Source organism: Lygodium microphyllum, chromosome 25 (genome assembly GCF_053477565.2).
Source record: "Lygodium microphyllum isolate KBCC chromosome 25, Lygodium_microphyllum_v1.1.10, whole genome shotgun sequence".
In the NCBI taxonomy this organism is placed as follows: Eukaryota; Viridiplantae; Streptophyta; class Polypodiopsida; order Schizaeales; family Lygodiaceae; genus Lygodium; species Lygodium microphyllum.
In genome coordinates this window covers 93,184,050-93,210,694 of record NC_141159.1, presented here as the reverse complement: position 1 = coordinate 93,210,694, position 26,645 = coordinate 93,184,050, and the positions used below count along the sequence as shown (strand labels likewise).

The following is a 26,645-nucleotide window of genomic DNA, read 5'->3' as shown; positions in this document are numbered from 1 at the left end:
TCTTCCCATATCTACTCGACCCTGGAGAGACATTCCAATCGAGAGAGAGAGAGAGAGAGAGAGAGAGAGAGAGAGAGAGAGAGAGAGAGAGAGAGAGAGAGAGAGAGAGAGAGAGTAGGTGTCATCCTACGTCTTGCAGTCTTGTAATCTTGTACTTTTTTCGTGATTGATACAATTATGTATGACAAAAAGAGAGAGAGAGAGAGAGAGAGAGAGAGAGAGAGAGAGAGAGAGAGAGAGAGAGAGAGAGAGAGAGAGAGAGAGAGAGAGAGAGAGAGAGAGAGAGAGAGAGAGAGAGAGAGAGAGAGAGAGATGGCGGGGAGAAGGCTCGCGATGGCGTCGCCTGATTCTGTCGCGCTACTGACGGTCGTCTGACCGTCGCGTTTCGTCGTTTCGCCCCCCGCGTCAGCCTGCGCCCGTTATCGTCCGTCTGGTTGGCGCCATCGTCCGTCTGGTTGGCGCCCGTTCGCCCGCCCTGCGCGTAGGGTTTCTCCCCGCGCTCGACCCCTGCCCTGTGCCGTTGCTGCCTCGCCCGTCCTGCAGTCGGACCTGAGCCCTGTTGACCGTCGCCGCCCCTGCCTTCGTTCGTCGCCTGTCCAGACCTGACGTCCTCTGCCCCCCCTGTGGTTCGCCCTCTTGCACGTGCACTGTCAGGGTTGTGCCCTGTCACTCGCGATATTGGGACAGGCTACGCCTGAAGCCACTGCTCTAGTGCCTGTCCTGTTCTGCCTGAGAAGGCGCGAGAGAGAGAGCGAGAGAAAGAGAGACGCTGCCCTCGCCCGCCAGACTTTTAACGCCTGCAACTTGTCCATGTGACGTCATGCGGGTCGTCCTCAGCTGTGTGCGCAACCAGCTTATAGGGGTGCAGCCTTCTAACGCAGCTGACACTGATCTGCACTGTCAGTTAGTCCTTCGAGAACAGCTCGTCGTACACGATGGCTGGTTTGGATCTGGATTTCATAGACCAAACGGTGGCAGCACTTGGCCCGGACTTTGATGCTGAGGAACCGGAGGATATGGTTCCGTGCCCTGAAGAATTGCCCCCGGGTCCTGACATCCAGCCTGCGGGTAAACGTACCAAGCATACCCCGGCAGAGATAGGTGTTATTCCGGATCGTTCCTATGCGCAGGTTGCTTCGGATTCTGTGGACTCTCAGGAGGTGGACTGGGAGCATCTGTTGGAATTTGCCAACACTCTGCTTGGTGAATATGTTCAACATAATCAGGAAGCCTTCTCTGACTTTGCTCCAGACGATGTTCTGGAAGCTACCGTCGACCCAAAAGCTGTCCTGCGCTCCTTTTCGGTATTTTACGATCGCGCGGTGAGACTCTTCTTCACTGGTCGCATCCCGCTGCTTTCCCGTATTCGCCAATGGCTGCAGAGTCTGCTACAAGGGGAATGTGTTGAAGAGATTTTTGTTGGATCCCGCGGTTTTTTTGAGGTCCTCTTGAAAACAGAGATGCACCGTACTGCTCTCCTGTCTAAACTGCCTTTGTTTTTTGATCGTCGGTTGGTTCATGTGGTTCCCTGGCGCCCGATGGCAGATTTCCAGCGTCTCCTGCAACGTGAATGCCCTGTGTGGGTAGAAGTGGAAAATTGTCCGGCTGTTTATTGGCCGCTATTGAAGGATGCTATGGCTGCTATGGGCACGGTTCTGGTCCCTCCCAGTCTCAGGGCTGTGAATCGCAACCGCTTGTGCATGTTATGGGATACTGCAAGGAAACGGCCTGCGTGGTTACGCCTCAATTGCTCTGGTATGGATCCGTTACACTTTCGTTTGAAATGGGGCAATTTTGCAGGCCATTGCTTTTCCTGTGGACAGTTGGGGCACTTTATGGCTGAATGCCCAGAGCAACAACACGTTTCAGATACGGGTCATGTTGCTCCGCCCATGGAAGATATGGTGTGTGATGCTCCGTCGTTGGATACTATCCACCCGCCCCAAGTTCTGGCCAAAGGCAAACAACAGGTTTCGGGTCTGGATTCCCGTGCCACTGATTGGGTTGAAGTTCGTCCAAAAAAAGGCAACAGGATTCCATGCGAACCTATATGCGCAGGAAGGAAATGATGTCTTCCGAGCGCTCTGCTCCTGCTATGGTTTCTTCAGCTCCCCGTCATCAGCCCGCCAGGAAAATGTATTCGGATCGCCTAAAGGGTCCACCTGCCCAGCTGGCTTTTGATACAAGAGGCAACGTTATTACTCCGTGGGACCGTCGTTACCCACGTTCCAACCCCAAGCACGCAGATCTGCCGTCTACTTCCAAATCTAGTCCTCAGAACTCTTTTGCGGTGTTGGCAGATTTCTTGGATGAGGGAGTCCTGGATATTCTCGCCGACAAAGTCAAATCGAGGCAAGCGGTGCCTCGTACCTGATTGTGTTTTGTATACACATGAAAATAGCCACGTGGAATGTGTGAGGAATTTGTTCTCGCCACAAGCAACATGCCATGTGGACTGCATTGTATGAGAATCAGTGGGATGTCCTGTGTGCTGTTGAGCACAAGAGTCACAGTGATGCTGGTAAAGTTGTGGATTGCCATGGCTTTCGTTTGTTCTATGCAGGAACACAGGCCATGCATTACTCGGGTGTGCTCATGATTGTGCATGCCAAATATCAGCCTGTTCTTGTCAAAAATGATGTTCATGGCCGCTTTCTGGTGGTTGAAATCTTATTCGAAGGGGAAATCCTATGGTTACTTGGCCTCTATGCTCCGAATGACTCGTTATCTCGTTGGGAGCTTTGGTAGACTTTGCAGACTTCCTTGTCACTTGGCAGACGAGGCTTCTTCATGGGAGATTTCAATATGTGTGTTGATTCTTCCCAGTCTACATCGGAACAGTCGGTCATGGATGCGCCGGAAAGTCGTATGTGGCAAGAGTTGGCTCTTGCTGTTCTTAAGCAAGATCTTTGGTCCTGGCTACACCCGTCTTCTTCCGGCTTTACTTTCCATTCGGCCCAGTATGTCACAACATGGTCGTGGTTGGACCGTATATATATCATGCAGAATGATGATTTTCTGCCTGAGATGCTCGAAATAAAAGTGTTGCAGCAATATGTCTTGTCGGACCATTTCCCTCTGCAGTTTGAGTTGCTTGCACAACCCATTGCCCCTTTCAAGCAATTTCTGGAGAGACTCCCTTTGCGTTTCAACTCGTCCTACTTAAAGCATACAATTTTCCAGGGCTATATGCAGCAATTGCTTGACAGATTCCTCTTGGACTTTTCCTCTCAGGGCACTGCGTCATTCGAAAGATTGCTCTCTAATGTGCAGCGGGTTGCTCGGCAATATGGGATCTATCATGCTTCTCTTTGTTGGCGCCGTCGACAGGCAGCGGAGGACCTGCTGGTTTTGGTTCGCTCCCTGCTGGTGGACACTCCGGATGATGCATTTCTGCTTGCACTGGCCATGCGGGTGGCCGATCTTCTTAAAGAATTCCAGTTGAAATCGTATCAGCAGGCCAAATTGCAACATCTGATAGAGACTTTGCAAGATAGTGCATGTCAGACCCATAAGTTCTTTCGAGCTCTCCATGCCTCTCCTGCTCGAGAGAATATGACCAGACTCGAGGATGCACAAGGCCACCTTATCCTGGATCCACAGACTATTGTGCATATGTGCAGGAATTATTTCCGTGACCTTCTCGGTTCCGCTTCTCCTCCTTCCGCCCAAATTACTCAGGCCCGTTCGGTTTTTTATGACCTGGTCCGCAATTAGCTTCCGCAGGACATGCAAGCTACTCTGGAGTCAGATATTGGTGAAGCAGAGGTTATGGATGTCTTGTTACACTTGCCCAAAGATAAAAGCCCGGGTTGGGATGGTCTCACCAATGAGTTCTTTGAAGCTTTCGCTACCCAACTGGCGAAACCATTGCAGGCTTTGTTTCAGCAGGTGTGGGAAACGGGGATCATGCCTCCCTCATGGAAACAAGGACTTATTAAACTGCTTCCAAAAGTTCCTTCGCCATCTAAGTTGACATAGTGGCGCCCCATTTCTTTGATGGGTTCAATGTACAAAATCTTTTCCAAAGTAATGGCGAATCGGCTCCATAAGCATCTCCCTGCCCTTGTGCACCCTCTCCAGTATGGTTTCATTAAGGGCCGAAATATTCTACACAATGTTTTGAATGCCCAATTGACCATTGATTATGCCCGGCATTCTAATCAAGAGATGGTACTGATTCAACTGGACCTGGAAAAGGCTTTTGACTATCTGGACTGGTCTTTCGTTGCTGACCTTATGTCTGCTATGGGCTTTGGTGCTCGGATGTCTCGTCTGATCTACACCATTAGCGCTGCGGCGTCTTCGCGAGTCATCCTGAACGGAGGTGTTACTGAGCCATTTGTCCTTGCCCGTTTTGTCCGACAGGGGTGCCCTTTGAGCCCTTTATTCTTTGCCCTTGCGACACATCCAGTTCTTTCCATGTTATCACATATGGCCGCCTCCTTCCAGTTGGCCGGACTGTCGCTTCCTACAGGACAACACTTCATTAGCCAATCCCTGGCGGATGATACTTTTATGATTTTGCGTGCGGACAAGGATAACCTTCGAAAAGCATTGGATGTTTGGGGTCTCTTTGGTCAGGCGTCAGGCCTTCGTATCAATGTGTTCAAATCAGCCATTCTAAGCTGCACGGAGTCGGATTTGGAGTCCTTGGACTGGCAGGGTCTGGTTGTTCCTCGAGGTTCCATTGTCAGGCATCTTGGATACCCTTTGGGTGTTGATGTTCCCCCAAAGCAGCTTCTGCAGTGGATTTCTCAGAAAATGGTGGCCAAGTTTATGTATTGGAAGTCTCAGGCCTGGCCTTTTCATGTCCGCCTCAAAGTAGCCCAGATCATTATGTTGCCAATGCTCACATATTTCTTGCCATTGTTGCCCTGGACTCCTACGACTCTGAATGCTCTCACTCAGTCTATTCGCTTCATGCTATGGAAGAGGGATTCATTGCATGCAGGTATTTCCTGGATCTCCTGGTCGCATGCATGCACCCCCAAACGCATGGGTGGCGGAGCTATTTTAGATGCCCAAACTCACATGCAGGCACTTCGTTGGTCCCTTTTCCGCGCCATGTGCTCGGATGATCATCATCCGTGGGTCGCTATCGCCCGTTATTTCCTCGAGGGCCATGGGCTTCGGCATGGCAATACCCAACTCCGGAGTTCTTGGTAGCACGTTCTGAATGCTGATTCGCGGTTTTCGAGTTCTTCTTCATCGCTACTCACTCATTTGGTGTCTTCCTGGAAACACGTCCTTCAAAAGGCTCAGTGGCACCCACCGGAGGATCGCTTGGGTGCTAACTCTTTTCAATTGGAATTACTGGCAGTCTCGCGTTTACTTTCGTGGGAAGGTAAACATGAGCTTAGACCGCAATTCAACCGAATGGCACGTTTGGGCTTGTCTTCAGTTGCGGATGCCAGGCTCACCAGTCGCAATGTGCTTATATCGTTTCGTACTGCTAGACGGCTTTTCAGGATCCCTCGTGGATATAGGCCTTTATGGGAACAGCTTTTGACGGTGATCCAGAGCAGATAACCCTTTCCTGCTCTTGCTTCGGATCATCCCTGGCAGGATTGGGACCTACAAGGACGGCTGCATTTGAGCAAAGCTTCCGCTAACCAAGTGTATCATCTTCTGATAAAAGATAATCAATGGCTAGTTACTAAAGCGAATGCTTTATGGGGATTGCGCAAATCCCGGTCATGGTGGCGGGCAACTGTGATGGAGGGTTGGGTCAACAAGACACCCTTTAAATACAAAGTCTTTCTTTGGAGAGTGATGATTGGGGGTCTTCCGCTTGCTTCGGCTCTCTCCAAGCGACGAATCTCCAATGGCACCTGTTTCTTTTGCACCACTACTATGGAATCCGCCCGACACCGATTTATTTCTTGCCCCGTCGCTAAGAAAGTCTGGTTATTTTTGTCGGCCGTTTGGCGAGGGGTGGTTGGTATCACACTGCGCCCCTTTGATTGGGTTTTGGCCCAGCCCAAATACCCTACTCCCGCACAGCCACATATGAAGCTCATGTATCAGTTTCTTCGATACTGGGGCTGTTGGCATAACTGGACCATTCGGAATGCTTTTCTGTTTGACTCCGCCCATAATGTTCAGCGGCATATTGTAAGGCTTAAGGGCCTCTTGTATTGGCAGTTAGCTCTTCTCCATCGTTCTGACTTGCTCTCTACGGAGGACTTCCGTCCTTGGCATATGGCAATTTCCTCCGCATCCTTGCCATGAAATTGTAACTTGTAGTACTTAGCACCTCCTTACATGATGGCTTGGATTGTCATCATGTTCTTGTAATCAAGTAATCTTGTATTTTTTTCGTAATTAATACAATTACCTTTTACGAAAAAAGAGAGATTAACGTCTACATAAGTCCAATGTGGCCTATGAGACAAAATCGAGATTATATCCATGTCTAATGTCATCTCATCAGTAAGGTAGAGATGACATTACAAGTAAGTGGGTGGCCTATGAAACAATATTGAAAATAACTATACGATGGGGCTATACTAGGGTTGAACCATGTGTAATGTTGTTCTATCAATAGAAAAGAAACGGAAAGGAAAGGAGAACCAGATCTTATTTAGCCATGTACAAAAGTGTGGTGGAGACTATGGGCTGGCTGGTCTCAAGATCTGCACATGATCTCAGGTATGATGCGGTCCCTAGCTGCTTCACTGATATGCTTGGTGGTGAGTCTGTGGTGTCTCGTGATAATGAATCTAATCCGACTATGGTGTGGCCTCCTCGGACGCGGTCTTGGTAGACGGGGTCGTCGTGCTTGAGGAAGGGAAATGGCTCTATCCAATGTGACTCCACAGTGTGGCTTGTAAGGTGTCTGGCGGGGGTGGTTCTGCCTCTGCAAGGCTGGTAGTGTCAGTAGGGTCGGCTCTGTAGAAGAAGTCTATCACTGCTTTGTGTGTGTGTCCCTCTAGGTGAGCTGGCCTCTTGTTTCGCAGTAGTGCAATTCGGCGCCTCTCGAGCTCTAGGAGAGTCCCGGAAGATGCAGTGGTACCGTCCTCGTATGTCATAGTATAGTATGCATCTGCATATGTATTGGTCCTCCATCTCAGGCTCTTGACCACAAAGCTGGCAAGTCCTATCCTCTGCTAGGGTATTTGTCCATCTGCCTGTCTCCATCTAGAGCCTATGTGAGGAGGTGTGAATCTGTCTGATAGCAACCCGTACGCTATGGGAGAGATGGGTGTCCATATATGCTGGCCGAATAGTGAAACGATCATCAGAGAGGCACAAGAAATGACTCTTGTAGAACTCCATCCTCGATCCTAGAGGGAGTGGTGGGTGGATCCATGTCCTTGCCGTCTCAATCCTCAAGATATCAGCTCTGATCACCTGGTTCAACTCTGATCGGTTGAGAGAAAGTGTAGGGCAGTCAAGGCTATAATCCAAAGGTGGAAGACGGTCAATATCCAAACCATGTAGGGTCATCCAAATGGCCATCTGTGAAAACCAACAGTTCTTCTCGCCTCCTGTTGCTAGTTGTCTAGATGAGGTTAGTGCCAATCTAGAGTATCTATGGCATGGAAGTTCCCATAGTCTGTGCCAAAAGGTCATTGCCTTGAAGAGTGCCTCCATGACTATGGGTGTTGCCCCTAGCTCTGCTCTGACAATGGGGTGTGGGGTGGAGGGCTTACTCCTAATCATGCGTGCTATCATCAAAATCAATGGCCTTTCCATGCTATTGCAGCCATCATAATAATCCCTCTCTACTCCAATCTGATCAGTGAGTGGGCTAAGGCGCCTATGGTACAAGCTGCAACCCCATGCCTTTGCTCCATATAGTAATGTAGGTGTGACTAGGATGTCAAACAACCAAAGCTTGGTGCGGGGCTCCTGGAACTGTATGTGAGCACATTGACTCTCAAGTGCCCCTAGTGCTGCGTATCCACGTGCCAGACGTGCCTCTGATGCCCCTCTCAACGAAAAACGTGGGCCAGAGAAAGTGACTCCCAAATAGACATATTCCCTCACATGCTCCAGTATGTCTCCCCCAAATGTGAATTGGTACATAGATCTAGTCACCCATGCTGGTGAAGTATTGAAAACCATGGTTTTGGTCTTCCCAAGGTTCATTGTGAAGTCTTTATCTCTATAAAAGATGTGCAAAGCATCTAGATGGCACTGCAAACCCTCCAATGAATCTGAAATGAGAACAATATTATCTACATACAGTAATATCGGTATCAACACCCTTGCCAAGTTGGCTCCAGCTCCTCTTCCTCGGTCTATGTAATCAGACACTTCATCTATGTATAGACCATACAATGTGGGTGAAAGTGGACATCCTTGTTTCACTCCTATAGTACTATCAATCCTCTCTTCAGGTGCTCATACATGACCTGTCACTGCCTCATATAATGCATAGACACCCCATCGTATACCCTCTGGTACTCCAATGTCCTGCAATCTCTGCATGATGCGTGTACGAGGCACTGTATCAAAAGCTTTGCGAAAGTCTACAAAGCAACAATAGATCCTCTTGTCTCGGGCTCGACCCTCCTCAATAATGGCTCTAAGTGTGAGAATATGGTCCAGTGTGGTATATCCTCGTCTGAAATTTGCCTGTCCTTGTGCTCTCTTGCCTTGCATTTCAGCCCACTCACTGAGTTCATGCTCCAATATAGATCCATATATCTTGGCCAAAGAATGACCGATCATGATAGTCCTGTAGTTGCTAGGAATCAGGGGATCACCACCTTTAAATAGCGGAATTATAGTATTGTTTGACCAACTCATAGGGAAACGTTCACATATTGCTCTGTTGAACATATGTGCTAATATGGGTGCTAATATGTCACCAGCATGTGAGAAATGTTCTGCTACTAGTCCATCCTCATCCTGTGCCCTCCCATTTTGTAATCTATAGATTGCATCCCTAACCATTTTCCATGTGAAGAAAGACCACTGTGTTGGCCTACAAGCTTGTGGGGGCTGCAAAGATGGCTGTCATGGCAGGTCATACAACTGTCTCCCATAGTCAAACCAAGCATCTGGTGATGTAATCTGTATGGGGGGCTGTCTTTCATGAAACATCTTCCATGCACTCTTGCTATCCCGCCCCAAAAATAGCTGATATATCTCTGCTTCTGCTTTCGTTAGGTAGTCTCATTTCTTCTTCCGCACAAGGCGTTTGAAGAACGCCTTTGCTTGGTGATGTGTTTGAGTGCTTAGCTCCACTTCCCTCTGTGTGTGTGAGAGAGAGAGAGAGAGAGAGAGAGAGAGAGAGAGAGAGAGAGAGAGAGAGAGAGAGAGAGAGAGAGAGAGAGAGAGAGAGAGAGAGAGAGAGAGAGAGAGAGAGAGAGAGAGAGAGAGAGAGAGAGAGAGAGAGAGAGAGAGAGAGAGAGAGAGAGAGAGAGAGAGAGAGAGAGAGAGAGAGAGAGAGAGAGAGAGAGAGAGAGAGAGAGAGAGAGAGAGAGAGAGAGAGAGAGTTATATTAACGTCTTCTAAAGACCAAAACTGGCCTATGAGACAAACTGTGATACAATTGATGAGGTCCAGCTATCCAAAATAAAAGTGCTGAATGAAAAGCTAAAAACTGGAAACTGAAAATACGGTGCTGTGAGTGTGATAAGTGTCGTGTATGTGTATGTGCGTATGTAGCTCTGGTACTCCAGATAATGGCTAAAAAAGGGGAACAAATGTCGGCTGTGATAGGGGAACAACTGTCGGCTGTGATAAAGTGGTGCGATGTGTATATGTAACAGATGCAGGGAGATATACTATCCTGGGATGTAGTAGCAGTCGTCGAAGTCGCTAATAGCAGGTGATCCCTCCTGGATGCAGGATGTGGTACATCGGCGGTGGAGAAAGAGCAAACTGGAGATCTGAGATCCAATGTGTCGAGTGTCGTCGGATCTCAGTCTGCTGTCGATGTAGATCAAGAATCCTCCGGATCTCCTGTCGGTGTGGCTGTGGGGTCCGAAACCCACGGATCCTCGTGCGGCGTCGGGTACGCTAGTCCTTAGCCTGCTGTAGTGTAAGCCCGGAGGTCTGGCTGGAGGCTTGTACAGTAGCTCTCACTCTGTCTGTCTGAAAGAATTGTGTAATAGTCGTCTGGGTGGGCCCCTCTCTGACTGGGACCCGCTGTGTGCTCTGCTCTCTGATGTGCCATGCCTCTCCCAGAAAACGGCCAAATGATCTCTGATCCATATCAGTCATACATCCCTGAAGTGAGCTGCTCAATGTGTATCTAGATCTCAACTCTGAGTATGCCGGGCATCTGAGAACAAAATGCTTCTCACTCTCCACCTCTGATCTGCAAAGGGGGCATATCCTCTCCTCCCGCGGGATGCCACTGGCTCTGCCACTCTCAATCATAAGCTGATGTGATGATACCCTGAGCTGTCCAATAAGAACTCTCAATCGATGTGACATATAGATCTGCATATATCTCGGAATCTCTATGAATCCCTGCTTTGATATCCTCAACAACTGTGTATAATAATGTGCCATCTTCGATGGCAGTGGCTGTGCAGGGCTGACCCATGTCCTCTGTATATAAATATGCCATATCTCCTGTCTGATGACTCTGTTCCTCTCAGAGAGAGAGAGGGTGTAAGTGGGAGCCTGAGTATCATATAGAAGAGGTGGGAGTCTATCAATGTCCAGCCCATGTCTGTCAAACCAAGCTCTAGTCTGTGCATACCATGATGTGGTATCCCCCGCTCGAGCCATCTCCTGAGATGCCATATATGCTCTATATGCAATGCGATCTCTGTCCATATCCTGAAATCTGTGTAGCAAGCAGACTGTCTGAAATAATGCCTCGACTAGCATGGGCGGTGTGGCAAGTTTGCTCGCACAATGTCATGTGGGACTGAGGCCTTGCTGCGAATCAATCTAGATATCATGATCACCTGAGGTCTCTCCATCAATTTCCATACATAATCGGCAAGGCCTGGCCCCCATATAGCTGCTCCATACATCAGTGCTGGAGTGACTAGAGTATCAAAGAGCCACCCCTTGGTGCGGGGCTCCTGGAAATATGCCTGATGACACTGTCGCTCCATAAGAGCCAATGCTGAGTATCCTCTAGTGAGGCGGTCACGAGCTGCCTGTGTCATCGAAAACCAGCTACGAGAGAGAGAGAGAGAGAGAGAGAGAGAGAGAGAGAGAGAGAGACAGAGAGAGAGAGAGAGAGAGAGAAAGAAAGAAAGAAAGAAAGTTATATTAATGTCTTCTAAAGACCAAAACTGGCCTATGAGACAAACTGTGATACAACTGATGAGGTCCAGCTATCCAAAATAAAAGTGCTGAATGAAAAGCTAAAAACTGGAAACTGAAAATACGGTGCTGTGAGTGTGATAAGTGTCGTATATGTGTATGTGCGTATGTAGCTCTGGTACTCCAGATAATGGCTACAAAAGGGGAATAAATGTCGGCTGTGATAGGGGAACAACTGTCGGCTGTGATAAAGTGGTGCGATGTGTATATGTAACAGATGCAGGGAGATATACTATCCTGGGATGTAGTAGCAGTCGTCGAAGTCGATAATAGCAGGTGATCCCTCCTGGATGCAGGATGTGGTACATCGGCGGTGGAGAAAGAGCAAACTAGAGATCTGAGATCTAATGTGTCGAGTGTCGTCGGATCTCAGTCTGCTGTCGATGTAGATCAAGAATCCTCCGGATCTCCTGTCGGTGTGGCTGTGGGGTTCGAAACCCCCGGATCCTCGTGCGGCGTCGGGTACGCTGGTCCTCAGCCTGCTGTAGTGTGAGCCCGGAGGTCTGGCTGGAGGCTGGTATAGTAGCTCTCACTCTGTCTGTCTGAAAGAACTGTGTAATAGTCGTCTGGGTGGGCCCCTCTCTGACTGGGACCCGCTGTGTGCTCTGCTCTCTGATGTGCCATGCCTCTCCCAGAAAACGGCCAAATGATCTCTGGTCCATATCAGTCATACATCCCTGAAGTGAGCTGCTCAATGTGTATCTAGATCTCAACTCTGAGTATGCCGGGCATCTGAGAACAAAATGCTCCTCACTCTCCACCTCTGATCTGCAAAGGGGGCATATCCTCTCCCCCCGTGGGATGCCATTGGCTCTGCCACTCTCAATCATAAGCTGATGTGATGATACCCTGAGCTGTCCAATAAGAACTCTCAATCGATGTGGCATATAGATCTGCATATATCTCGGAATCTCTATGAATCCCTGCTTTGATATGCTCAAGAACTGTGTATAATAATGTGCCATCTTCGATGGCAGTGGCCGTGCAAGGCTGACCCATGTCCTCTGTATATAAATATGCCATATCTCCTGTCTGATGACTCTGTTCCTCTCAGAGAGAGAGAGGGTGTAAGTGGGAGCCTGAGTATCATATAGAAGAGGTGGGAGTCTATCAATGTCCAGCCCATGTCTGTCAAACCAAGCTCTAGTCTGTGCATACCATGATGTGGTATCCCCCGCTCGAGCCATCTCCTGAGATGCCATATATGCTCTATATGCAATGCGATCTCTGTCCATATCCTGAAATTTGTGTAGGAAGCAGACTGTCTGAAATAATGCCTCGACTAGCATGGGCGGTGTGGCAAGCTCTGCTCGCACAATGTCATGTGGGACTGAGGCCTTGCTGCGAATCAATCTAGATATCATGATCACTTGAGGTCTCTCCATCAATGTCCATACATAATCGGCAAGGCCATGCCCCCATATAGCTGCTCCATACATCAGTGCTGGAGTGACTAGAGTATCAAAGAGCCACCCCTTGCTCCTGGAAATGTGCCTGATAACACTGTCGCTCCATAAGAGCCAATGCTGAGTATCCTCTAGTGAGGCGGTCACGAGCTGCCTGTGTCATCGAGAAAGTCCCTGAAGCTGCTGTAAAGGTGACTCCCAAATATACATATGATCCAGTGACCTCAATACTCCCTCCTGCTGCCATGAAAATACTCTGTCTGCGTATCTGAGCTGATGTATGGAATATAAGAACCTTGGTTTTACCAAGGTTCACTGTCATGCCTCTCTGTATGCAAAAATCATCCAATGCTAATAAATGCTGCTGTAATCCCTGAGCTGAGTCTGAGACCAACACAATGTCATTTGCATATAGTAAGATATGAACTGTGGCTCCACTGAGATCTATACCTCCACCGGCTCGCTGTTGAATAAACTCTGCTATCTCATCAATGTATAGCCCAAATAGAGTCGGTGAGATTGGGCATCCTTGTTTCACACCAATGGTGCTCACAAGGGGATCTGATATACCTCTCGGACATCTGATTCTGCCAGTAACCCGCTCATATAGTGCATAAATACCCCACATCATGTCATCATCCACCCCCAGATCAAGTAGGCGTCTGAAAAGCCTCTCTCTCGGAATCATGTCAAAGGCTTTGCGGAAATCCACAAAGCAACAGTACAATCTCTGTTTCTTCACTCGTGTCTGGTCGATTAGACAACGGAGAGTGAAGATGTGGTCTATGGTAGAAAATGCCCGTCTGAACCCTGCCTGTCCGGGTGTGCGCATGCACTCTCTCTCTGCTAGCGTGCTGAGCTCCTCCTCCATCACCGTGCCATAAAGTTTGGACAAAACTGGCCCAATCATGATGGTCCTATATGTGTTAGGATCCATAGGATCCCCTGACTTGTGGATAGGTACAATGGTGTGCTCTGTCCACAAGTCAGGGAACCCCTCCGACAATGCACGGTTGAAGAGGTGAGCAATGAGTGGAGCCAATGTGTCTCTGCCATATATAATATGCTCTGCCTGAAGATCAAACTGGTCTCGAGCGCGGCCATACTGTAACCGTGAGATAGCATGTTTCACCATACTAGTGGTGAAAAAGGATGAAATACCCGGTCTCGGTGTACATGGTGTGGGTATCAGCGGCTGTGCGGGTACATGATATAAACTCTGTGCGTATCCATGCCATACTGCAGGGTCATGTATCGGTGTGGGTGAGCGTGGTTCTCTGATCTGCCTCCATGCCTCTGCACAATCTCTGCTCATAAGAAGGTGGTATATATCCCAATATCTCTCCTCCTCCCATTCCCGCTTTTTACGGCGGGTCAAGCGGTGCATGCGTCTCTGCGCCTATCAGTGTGTGATCTCTCCTCTGGCCTCCAAATCGCGTAGCTGTCGACGTAGATCTCTGCACTCATCATCATACCACCTGTTCTGTGGCATGGTACCGGTCCGAGGGGGGTGCGTGTATGTGTGATGTGGAAAACTGAGTGTAGCAGAATCATGCAGAATGCGTGTGATATCAGTGGTCAGTGTATCAAGGGGTGCGTATGGATCAAGTGACGCGATGTGCTCCTCCAGATGCTGTGAGTAAATATGTGAGAGCTTATGAGTGAAGTGTATGGTAGTATGCATGTGGGGTATGATATCTGCAGGTGGTGATGGTAATGAGGTGAGGAGTGAGAAACTGAGAAAGGTGTGATCGGCACCGAGTGGAAGTCTCCCAAGGCCGAAGGACTCGATAGTATGCATCCTATCGATCGGTCCGAGCAGATAATCTATAGTACTCTCGCCCCCCCCATGTGGGAAGCATGTAAGACCTCCTGAATATGGCCATCGTGCCATCCCGTTATAAATAACGAGATGATGTCTACTACCAAGCTCAAGTAAATGCCCTCCATACCCTGTGGCGTCTGGCCCAGTATCTGCTGACTCCCTACTGATCCCCAACTCCTCAGGGTCTAATGCTCTCATGATCTCTGGCTGCTCCATATCAAAACTCTCACACTGTCGGCTTTGTGTGCGCCCGTTGAAGTCCCCCATAAGGAAGACCTCACCCAAACTAGAATACAGAATAATGTCCTCTGAGAGCTGTGAATAAGGGGAGGGGGAATCTCTGGCCTGAATATCACCCTGCGTAGTAGCATATCTGGACCCTTGTGGTGAAAAGTAGCATACTGCCATATAGATCCATCTCTCATCTGATATCTGCACTCTAATCCATATGTAACTGGCCTCCTCATCTCGTCTCACTAACTGGATATGTCTCTGTATCCCCTGACGGAATAGAACTGCCACCCCTCCTGAGCCCCTAGATGTGCTCTGCCTAGTAGTAGCTCGGTATGGAGATACCCACTCAAATCCTGTAATGCGTGGAAGCCCTCTCTCTGGGCTCTCATGTGTCTCTGTGAGGCATATAACATCATGGCTAGGTAAAATCTCCTCAAGTCTGTCCGGTCGTGACCATAGGGAGCCGTTGTAGTTCCAAAATGCCACACGTATCGGGGTTTTCTGTACAGTCCTCTGCCCCGTCTCATAGGCCGCGCCCCCCTATTTGGTGGGGCGTCCATCTATAAAAATCCGGCCATCTCGATAGAAGGCCTTACGGCCTTCTCTACATGCTTGGAGTATCTGTGGCATGCATGCTCGTCTGTGTGCAATCTGCATCTGAGTCAGGTCCTCATCCATGAAGATGGAAGCCCCAGTCATCCCTCGGAGCGAAATCTGCTTCCGAAAGAAAGCGGCTCTGTCCTCCGGTGTGCTCATATGTAATATCAGAGCTCTGACCCTGGTAGTATCTCGTCCTGCACGCCATGCCTGAGTAAAGGGCATGCTCGTGTACCCTAGTCGGGTGCATAGCCCGCGTGCATCCTCCTCCGAAGAGGCCCCTTCGGGGAGCCCGGTAATACGCACGTTCAATCTGCGCGCATTCCTGAGCCTCTCCTCCTCTAAGGTCTCCTGAACCCGGACTACCTCCTCCTTGGAGAGGGAGAGGGAGAGGGAGAGGGAGAGGGAGAGGGAGAGGGAGAGAGAGAGAGAGGAGAGCGAGCTCGTTGAGACGACGCGATGGCGGATCTGCCTCCCCTGTGACCTGACTACGAGAGAGAGAGAGAAAGAGAGAGAGAGAGAGAGAGAGAGAGAGAGAGAGAGAGGGGGGGGGAGAGGGAGAGGGAGAGGGAGAGGGAGAGGGAGAGAGAGAGAGAGAGAGAGAGAGAGAGAGAGAGAGAGAGAGAGAGAGAGAGAGAGAGAGAGAGAGAGAGAGAGAGAGGAGAGCGAGCTCGTTGAGACGACGCGATGGCGGATCTGTCTTCCCCGTGACCTGACAACGAACCCCCTGTGTGCTGCGGGCGATCTTCCCCCGGACCTGCATGGAGGTCGTCAGCCCTGACGTCTGTGTCCCGCCGTCGCTTGGACCTTCCGCCTGCTGCGCCTACTGACGGATACGTACCGTTGCTCGCCTGACAGTCGCCTGGATCTGCGCCTTCAGATAATCGCTGGCTGAGCAGTGCTGCGGCCGCTCACTGCTTTCACACGCACCCTTGGTCAAGGGTTCACCTACTCGTGCCCGTCCGGTTCTGCACAGGCGCCCCGTTGCAGTCCTGTTCGTGCAGCCCGGCGGTTTCTTGGTTTGGGAGGTTTGCGGGACCTTCAAAGAGAGAGAGAGAGAGAGAGAGAGAGAGAGAGAGAGAGAGAGAGAGAGTGGCTGTAAACCCTAAGTCCGACAGTGGTCAGAGAGGCAGCGTCTTGACTCCCGTGCCCATGGATCGAGAGAGAGAGAGAGAGAGAGAGAGAGAGAGAGAGAGAGAGAGAGACAGGAGAGAAGTATGGCTGGTCTGAATATGGCTTTTCTCGACCAAACGGTGGCAGCCCTTGGTCCGGATTCTGATGCAGAGGAACCAGAGGAGATGGTTCCTTGCACAGAGGAGATGCCTTCTGGTCCTGACTTTTAGCCTGCGGGCAAACGCTCCAAGCATGCTTCGGAAGAGACAATGGGTCATCAGGGCCGCTCTTATGCGCAGGTTGCCTCTGATTCTGTGGATTCGCAGGATATTGACTGGGAGCATTTGCTGGAGTTTGCCAACACTCTGCTTGGCGATTATGTCCAACATAATCATGAAGCTTTTTCGGACTCTAGATTTGAAGATGTTTTGGAAGCCACGGTGGACCCGAAAAATGTCTTGCGCTCTTTTGGTGTTTTATGACCGTGCTGTTATACTCTTCTTCACTGGCAGGATCCCAGTGCTTTCCCATATTAGCCAGTGGCTGCACCATTTACTACAAGGGGAGTGTGTTGAGGAGATTTTTGTTGGGCCCCGAGGCTTCTATGAGGTGCTGTTGAAATCAGAGAAGCATCGGACTGATCTCCTCTCTAAATTGCCATTGTTCTTTGATCTCCGTTTGGTCCATGTTGTGCCATGGCGCCCTATGGCAGACTTTCAACGCCTGCTTCAACGTGAATGCCCGGTGTGGGTTGAAGTGGAAAATTGCCCAGTTGTCTATTGGCCTTTGTTAAAGGATGCCATGGCCGTTGTGGGAACTGTTCTGGTCCCCCCGAGCGTAAGGGCCATGAATCGTAACCGTTTGTGTATGTTATGGGACACTGCTAGGAAAAGGCCTGCATGGCTTCGGATTAATTGCTATGGCATGCATCCTTTGCACTTTTGTTTGAAATGGGGCAACTTTGCAGGTCACTGCTTTTCGTGTGGAAAATTGGGGCATTTTATGGCCGAATGCCCAGAGAAGCAACCGTCTTCAGATGAGGAGCATGTTGTGCTACCTATGGAAGATATGGTGCTTGATGCTCCGTCACAGGATGCAACCCAGTCACCTGAAGTTTTGGATAAACGTAAACAACCTGTTTCGGGATTGGATTCCCATGGCAATGACTAGGTAGAGGCACGTCCAAAGAAAGGTAAAAAGTTTGATGCTGGCCTGGCGGATACTGTGCCTAATGTTTCACAAGATTCCATGCGCACCTATATGCGCAGGAAAGAAATGTTGTCCTCAGAGCACGCTGTGCGTACTATGGTTCCTTCTGCTCTCCGTAATCAATCTACTAGGAAAGCATATATAGATGGTCCCAAGGGCCCACCCACTAAGCTGGCTTTTGATACTAGAGGGAATGTGATTACACCATGGGATCATCGTTATCCCCGTTCCATCCCCAAGACAGTGGATATTCTGTCTTGGCCGTTAGAACTCTTTTGTCGTGTTGGTTGATTTTTTGGATGAGGGTGTCCTTGACATTCTAGCAGAAAAGGTTAAATCGAGGCAAGCGGTGCCTCGCTCTTGATTTTCTTTTTGAATACACATGAAGATAGCCACGTGGAATGTGCGCGGCATTTGTTCTCGCCATAAGCAACATGCCATGTGGACCATATTGCATGAGAATCAGTGGGATGTCTTGTGTGCGGTTGAGCACAAGAGTCATGGTGAAGCAGGAAAAGTTGTGGATTGCCATGGGTTTCACTTGTTTTATGCAGGGACACACGTAGGGCATTATTTTGGTGTGCTTATGATTGTACATGAGAAATATCAGCCTGTTCTTATTAAAAATGATGTACATGGCCGCTTTGTGGTAGTTGAAGTTTTATTTGAAGGAGAAATCTTATGGTTGCTGGGCCTCTATGCTCCGAATGACCCTTTATCCCGCCGGGATCTTTGGCATTCTTTGAAGACCTCCTTGTCACTTGGCAGACGGGGTTTTTTGATGGGGGATTTTAATATGTGTGTTGATTCTTCACAGTTCACTTCAGAGCATTCGGTGATGGACGCGCCGGAAAGTCGGGTGTGGAATGCGTTTGCGCTTGCGGTACTTAAGCAAGATCTATGGTCTTGGCTACACCCTTCTTCTACAGGGTTTACTTTCCATTCGGCGCAGTATGCAACTACATGGTCGCGGTTGGACCGAATGTACATTATGCAGGATGATGATTTTCTTCCTGAGATGCTGGAAATGACAGTCTTGTAGCAATATGCCTTGTCGGACCATTTCCCTCTTCATCTTGAGATGCTTGCACAACCCATTGCACCTTTTAAGCAATTGCTGGATAGACTCCCTTTATGTTTCAACTTGTCGTATTTGAAGCACTCAATCTTTCGAGGCTATATGCAGCAATTGGTGGATAGATTTTTATTGGACTTCGCCACTGAGGGCACTGCTTCCTTTGAACGATTGCTCTCAAATGTGCAGCGGGTTGCTCGGCAGTATGGGATTCACCATGCCTCTCTTTGTCGGTGGCGCCGACACGCAGCGGAGGACCTACTGGCTTTGGTTCATTCTCTGCTGGTGGACACTCCAGATGATGAATTTCTGCTGTTACTGGCGATGGTTTGGCTGATCTTATCAAAGAGTTTCAGTTGAAATCTTATCAGCAAGCCAAATTGCAAAATTTGATAGAGAATTTGTAAGATAGTGCTTGTCAAACTCATCAGTTCTTTCGCGCTCTGCATGCCTCTCCTACTCGAGAAAATATGACTAGACTCCAGAATTCAGAAGGTCGAATGGTCACTGACCCTCAGACTATTGTCAATATGTGCCAGAATTATTTTCTAGATCTTCTTGGTTCTTCTCAGTCACCTTCTGACCAGGTTACGCATGCACGTTCAGTCTTCTATGATCTGGTTCGACATCAAGTTCCACTTGATATGCAAACTGCTTTAGAGACAGATATTTGTGAGGAGGAGGTTGTGGAGGTTTTGTTACGCTTGCCTAAGGATAAAAGTCCTGGTTGGGATGGTCTCACCAATGAATTCTTTGAGAGTTCTGCTACCCAACTGGTGAAGCCATTGATGGCTATGTTTCAGCCGGTTTGGGAAACAGGGTCCATGCCTTCCTCCTGGAAAGAAGGTCTTATCAAACTGCTTCCAAAGGTTCCTTCGCCGTCGATGTTGCAACATTGGAGACCAATTTCTTTGATGCGTTCGATGTATAAAATCTTTTCCAAAGTGCTGGCGAATCGGCTCCACAAGCATCTTCCGGCCATTGTGCATCCTCTTCAATATGGTTTCATTAAGGGTCGCAATATTCTGCATAATATCTTAAATGTGCAGATGGCTATTGACTATGCAAAGCACTCTAGTCAGGAAGTGGTCTTGATTCAATTGGATCTGGAAAAGGCTTTTGACTATTTAGACTGGTCTTTCATTGCAGAACTTATGTCTACTATGGGCTTTGGTACTCGGATGTCCCACTTGATCTACACCATTAGTGCTGCGGCTTCTTCGCGAGTAATGCTAAATGGTGGTGTTACAGAGCCCTTTGTCCTTGCACGGTCTATGATACAGGGTTGCCCTTTGAGTTCTCTCTTCTTTGCCCTGGCGACTCATCCGGTTCTTTCGATGTTATCTTCCATGGTAGCTTCTACTCAGTTGATCGGATTGTCTCTTCCTTTTGGTCACCACTTCATTAGTCAATCTTTGGCTGATGACAGCTCTATGATTTTGCGTGCGGACAAGGACAATATTCGCAAGGCATTAGATGTTTGGACGCTCTTTGGCCATGCTTTTGGTCTTCGTATCAATGCTTTCAAATCAGCCATTCTCAGCTGCACAGAGTTCGATTTACAATCATTGGGCTGGCAGGGACCGGTGGTTCCCCGTGGTTCCATTGTCAGGCATCTTGAGTACCCGTTGGGTGTTGATGTTCGGCCAAAACAACTACTACAGTGGATTTCACAGAAACTAGCAGCTAAGTTTCTGTATTGGAAGTCGCAAGCTTGACCCTTCCATGTTCGCCTCAAAGTGGCTCAGACAATTATGCTACCAATGCTCACATATTTCTTACCATTGCTGCCTTGGACTCCTACTACTTTGAATGCTCTCACTTGGCCCATTCGGTTCATGTTATGGAAGAAGGATTCACTGCATGCAGGTATTTCGTGGATTTCGTGGCCACATACATGTACCCCCAAACACTTGGGTGGTGGGGCTATTTTGGATGCCGAAACTCATATGCTGGCACTTCGTTGGTCTCTTTTTCGTGCCATGTGTGTGGAGCATCACCCGTGGGCCGTTATAGCCCGTTATTTTCTTGAGGACCGCGGGCTTGTGCATGGTAATACACAAATTCGAAGCTCCTGGTGGCATGTTCTTAATGCAGACTCTCGGTTTTCGAGTCCTTCCTCATCCCTGCTTGTTCATTTGGTTGGCTTCTGGCATTTGGTTCTCCAGAAGGTGCATTGGCACCCAGTGGAGGAACGCTTACATACTAACTCTTTTCAACTGGAATTGTTGGCAGCCTCGAGATTACTTTCATGGGACGGCAAACATGAGCTCAGACCAAAATTTAACCGTATGGCCCGTTTGGGTTTGATTATAGTTGCAGATGCCACCCTTGCCAGTCGTAATGTCTTCATATCGTTTCTACGGCCAGGGGGCTTTTCAGAATCCCTCGTGGATACCGTGATTTGTGGGAACAACTTTTGTAAGTGCTCCAGAGCAGGCAACCCTTTCCTGCCCTTGCTGTGGATCGTCCTTGGCAGGACTGGGTCCTTGCGGGTCGGTTGAATTTGGAAAAGGCCTCAGCAAACCAGGTGTACCATCTTCTGATTAAAGATCATCAATGGCTGGTTACTAAAGCTAATACTGTATGGGGGTTGCGGAAATCTCAGTCATGGTGGAAGGCAACTGTGATGGAGGGCTGGTTGAACAAGACACTTTTCAAATGCAAGGTCTTTCTTTTGAGGGCAATGATTGGTGGTCTTCCTCTTGCCTCGGCCCTTTCCATGCGTCGAATCTCTAACGGCAATTGTTTCTTCTGCACCACTACTGTGGAATCGGCCCGTCATCGATTTATTTCTTGCCCTCTCGCAAAGAAGATCTGGTCGCTTTTGTCAGCGGTTTGGCGAGCTGTTGTTGGTTTCTCACTAAGCCCTTTCGATTGGGTTTTTGTACGCCCAAAATACCCCACACCGGCTCAGTTGCATATGAAGATCTTGTTCCACTTTCTTAGATACTGGGGATGCTGGCACAATTGGACCACTCGGAATGCCTTTCTTTTTGATTCGGCCTCTAATGTTCCGGGTCACATTGCCAGGCTTAAAGGCCTCTTGCTTTGGCAGATAGATCTCATTCGGCACTCTGACTTGCTCCCTCGGGAAGACTTACTTCCCTGGCATATGGCAATTTCCTCTGCGTCTTTGCCATGATTTTTGTAACTCTTTCCTGGTTTTGTACTGACAGTTTACACATGTTGGCTTAGAGCCATCGTGCATCTTGTACTCATGTTAACTTGTACCTTTTTTTCGTAATTAATACAATTACCTTTTACGAAAAAAGAAGAAGAGAGAGTAGATGTGCTGGTTGCAGATCTTCCAACATGTTCAACAATTAGAAATTGTTTATTTGGAAGGATCTACAGGTGCAGGGAGTCTGTGTCTCACAGCCCAGGCAGAATACGTGATTGTCCCTGTCCCAGTCAGGTTGCAGAGCTGGACTTCACTGCAGAAAGACATACATGGGGGCAGTAACCAGATCAGCAGTGCTGAACATCCTGTGAGGCACTGACAAAGCCAAACAAGCCTGCAACAGGGAACTGGATACATCTTGTGCCATCAGGCTACGCTATGGTTGGACTGAATTCCACCTTCATTGATCAGGTAGTGGAGGCCCTATGACCGGATTCTGAAGCGGAAATGACGCCGTGCAATGAGGAAACGGTACTGCATTCTGATGTACAGCCAGATGTTAAATGCAGCAAACATGTTGCACATGAACCCATGGTGGGTTCTGAGGGTCTTATTCTTGAGAGCTCCCTATGCACTCCCATCGCAGGTTGCTATCCAATCTAGTGATTCCCAGTTGCTATCCAATCTAGTGATTCCCAGGACCTAGATTGGGACCACCTATTGGAATTTTCCAACACTTCCTCAGGTGAATATGTCGAACATCATCATCATGATCCCTTGAAATGTGATACAGAGGATACTTTGGATACTCATGTGGACACATAGGTGTTTTCGTCATTGGTTCATGCTCAGGTGCCCTTCGTAAATTCTAACTTTGTACATTCTTATTGTTCACACCCGACACACACTAAGTGCCCATAAGTGCGTAACATAAGCACATAAGCACATACGACAATAAGACTATAAGTCTGGGGGAAAAAACCTCTCCTACCGAGAGTAAAAAGGGCCCCAGTGTCCTACTGATCACCGACTGTCAGTGAACAAAGGAGTAGGCTCCGTAACAGATACATCCAAATCAGCTAGCAAGAGTCTAAGCCATACGCATTCAACTGTGGTAGTGAAAGATGCCTTGTATTCAGCTTCACATGACGATGTGGCAACAGTGGATTGTTTCTTGCTAAGCCAAGAAATGCAAGAAGAGCCAAGAAAGAAACAATTGCCACTAGTGGAGTGACGTGTATCATAATCACCAGCCCAATCAGAATCACTGTAAGCATGTAACTGCAGTGGTCCCCCCTTGGCATAAAGCAACCCAAGAGATCGAGTACCCTGCAAGTAGCGAAAAACACGCTTGACAGCTTGCCAATGTGACATACATGGCTGATACATATACCTGCTCAAAGCTGAAACTGCAAACTATATGTCCGGCCTAGTGTTGCATAGATAGATAGGACATCCAACTGTAGGAGCATATGTATGTATATCAAACAAATCACTGTCATCATGTAATGACAGTTTCAGTCCAGGTTCCATGGGAGTACAAACTGGCTTGCAATCCTATAAGCCAAACTTCTCAAGAAGCTGCCCAATATACCTTGACTGTGATAGCCCAATACCTCGAGCATCATGTATGAACTGGATGCCTAAGTAGTAATGCAAAACTCCCAAGTCAGACATGTCAAAAGTTTGCTGCAAATTTTGTTTGAATGCTGAAATCTGATCAGCATGTGTTCCAGTGAGCAAAAGATCATCAACATAAAGACATATAATCAGCATAGATCCCCCTTCTTTACATACGTAAAGGGTAGACTCAGATGAGCTGTTTAGAAACCCCTGACCAAGCAAGAAAGCATCTATTTTTGCATACCAAGCTCTAGGAGCTTGTTTCAAACCATATAGTGCCTTTTTGAGCTTGCATACCAAGTGTTCTGAGCCTTCAACTGGAAAACCAATGGGCTGCTGTACATAAACTTCCTCCTGAAGTTCCCCATGTAAAAATGCAGTCTTAATATCTAACTGATGCACTGTCCAACCATAATGTGCAGCCAAAGCAATCATAGACCTGATGGTCATCATACGGGAAGTAGGAGCAAATGTCTCCTCATAATCAATGCCCTTTTTCTGTGCGTAGCCTTTAGCTACAAGCCGTGCCTTGTATTTATCAATGGATCCATCTGCTTTCCTTTTCAGTTTGTAGACCCATTTCGTTCCAATGGCTTTCTTCCCAAATAGCAAGGACACCAAATCCCAAGTTTGATTCTTAGTAATAGAATCTAATTCAGCTTGCATTGCTGCCATCCAATGCACACTATGTTGTGCATCCTCATAACATTCAGGCTCTTCATTATCAAAAGTACTTGCTGCCATAATAAACTCCATGGTATGTGCTGAATCATGCAAACGAGTTTGCCTTCTAGTATGACCAGCCATGGGTGCATCCAAAGGACTATCTTGCATAGTCTGCAAATACCATCTAGGTAACTGTCTAGCATCCTGACTGTGTGCAAGCTCTTGCTGAATTTCAGTTTCAGCATGATGCTGAATATTCCGATCAGCCAATGGCTGAATTTCTGCACTTTCCATAGGAGCAGCTGGCTGAACATTGGGTTCATTTTCTGAAGCTCCAGCTGAATCACCAAAAGTAATGGGCAGCAGCCCTTCAAAAACATCACGGGCAGGCTGATATGTGTCCAAACCAGCCAAGGATAATTCTGATTTTTCATCAAAACCAACATCCCTGCTGACAAAAACCTTCTTTGTAACGGGATCACAGAGTCTGTAGCCTTTGCTTTCATTGCTATATCCCATAAAAATGCACTTAACAGCCTTGTTGTCCAACTTTTTTCTAAGTACCTGTGGAATATGGGCATAGGCAAGACACCCAAAGGTACGAAAGTGACCAACAGAAGGTTTACGACTGTTCCAAGCCTCAAAAGGTGTGATGGTCTTCAAGGCTTTGGTAGGGCATCTGTTCAAAATATGGCAAGCACACATGACTGCTTCCATCCAAAAACTATGAGGCAAGCTTTTTGCCTTCAGCATACATCTGGCCATCTCCATGAGTGATCGATTCTTCTTCTCTGCTACCCCATTCTGCTGTGGAGTATAGGCAGTAGTATACTGATGGACTATGCCCTTTTGCTGCAAAAAGGAATTCAGCATAGAGGACATGTATTCCCCCCCTCGGTCTGAATGGAGAGTCTTAATCTTGCATCCAGATTGATTTTCAACAAGTGCACTGAAAGCCAAAAATGCATCATACACTTCTGACTTCTTTTTCAAACAGTAGACCCAGCAAAAACGTGTAAAGTCATCAATGAATGTCACAAAATAATAACAACCGTCCAATGACATAGTTTGCATAGGCCCACAAACATCTGAATGCACCAACTGCAATCTAGTTGTTGCTCTGAAAGCAACATCACGAGGAAATGAGAAACGATGCATTTTCCCTAAAATGCATTCCTCGCATAAGTACTCAGGAGATCTCTCCAAGAGAGATAAGCCATCCAGCATCTGAGTACGCTGCAAAAGCATCAAGCTGCCAAAGTTTACATGCCCCAAACGAGCATGCCATAACTCCGCCTGTATCATAGCAGGAGTAAGAGTGGATGTCAAATATGCCAACTGATCTACTGAAAGAGCATCCAACTCATATAAACCATGACACAAAGATCCTGTCAAGACCAAAGTCATGCATTCTTTATCTCTAACCATGCAACGGTCATCATCAAATGTGACCTGCAAACAACAACGTGCCAAAGAAGAAATAGAAAGCAAATTCTTTTTGATTCCAGGCACAAACAAAGCATCCTGCAGGCGGAGAATAGAGCCATCAATGGCTGTGAGCTGAATCTCCCCAATACCATGAACAAGGTATGATGCATTATTGGCACATTGTACCGATTTCCCAACGGGAGGTGCACAAACTGAAGCAAACAAATCTCTGTGAGATGTAATATTCCTAGAAGCACCACTGTCAAAGAACCAAGTGTCAGCATCCTCTGTAGAGCTAAGTGCTCTATCGGCCCAAGAGATGTCATAACTGCAAGTGTAAAAACAATAGTCCCTGTCCACAACAAAGGACGCGGACTCACTAGCAGTGGAAGGAGTAGTAGAAACAGACATTCCTGACTCCTTCTTCTTCTCTTTGGCAATGCGCTTCCTGCACTCAGTGATATAGTGGCCGGGCTTCTTACAATAATGACATTTTCCTTTTTTAGCTTGCGTCCCCCCTTGTGTCTGATTCTGCGATGTGCCTGAAGTGCGAGAACTCTGTGGAGCATTTTTCACCTTGCTGTTTTTGCCTTTCTGTCTTGCCACAAAAGCCTGCTCAGAGACTATAGCATCCACACCACTATTTTTCCTTGTTTGCTCCTCCTCTAGAAGCAAACTAACCAGCTGAATAAAAGTGAGTGGGTGCTCAGCAATCGTCATGGTGAGGTTTAATGCAGTATGAAAAGACAAGTACGAAGGAGGTAAGGAATTCAAGGTGGTGGATATCAATTGTGCATCCGAGAAATACTCATCTACATTCATGAGCTGCTCCCTCAAGTCCTGAATCTTATTTAAGCGATCCTGCATAGAATCACCCTCATGCATCTTCAAAGTTTCCAACTCTTTCTTCAAGAAAGAGATCCGAGTCTCATTCTTTCCTGCAAACATATGCTCCAAAGTCAACCATGCATCTCGTGAAGAAGATGCCGAACGAATGTGAGGGATGATGGACCGCTGAACTGCCAGAGCAATCAGCGACAAGGCCTGTGCATCACGTGTATCCCAAGCTTTTTGAGCTGCAATTCTTGGAGGAAGTGG

General features: G+C 48.0%; 2 protein-coding genes across 2 annotated transcripts in view; one reads left to right on the top strand and one right to left on the bottom strand.

The window, feature by feature from the left end:
* Window positions 1–26,645, top strand: part of LOC148014506 (ABC transporter A family member 8-like) — a 123,141-nt gene that overhangs the window by 83,683 nt on the left and 12,813 nt on the right. The gene's annotated exons all lie outside the window — the stretch shown is intronic.
* LOC148014507 (uncharacterized) lies at window positions 873–8,073 on the bottom strand. Its single transcript, XM_087667407.1, has 3 exons — window positions 7,775–8,073; window positions 7,357–7,726; window positions 873–950 (listed from the first exon to the last, which is right to left on the bottom strand). Exons 1-3 carry the CDS (start codon window positions 8,071–8,073, stop codon window positions 873–875), a joined length of 747 nt encoding a protein of 248 aa, XP_087523533.1.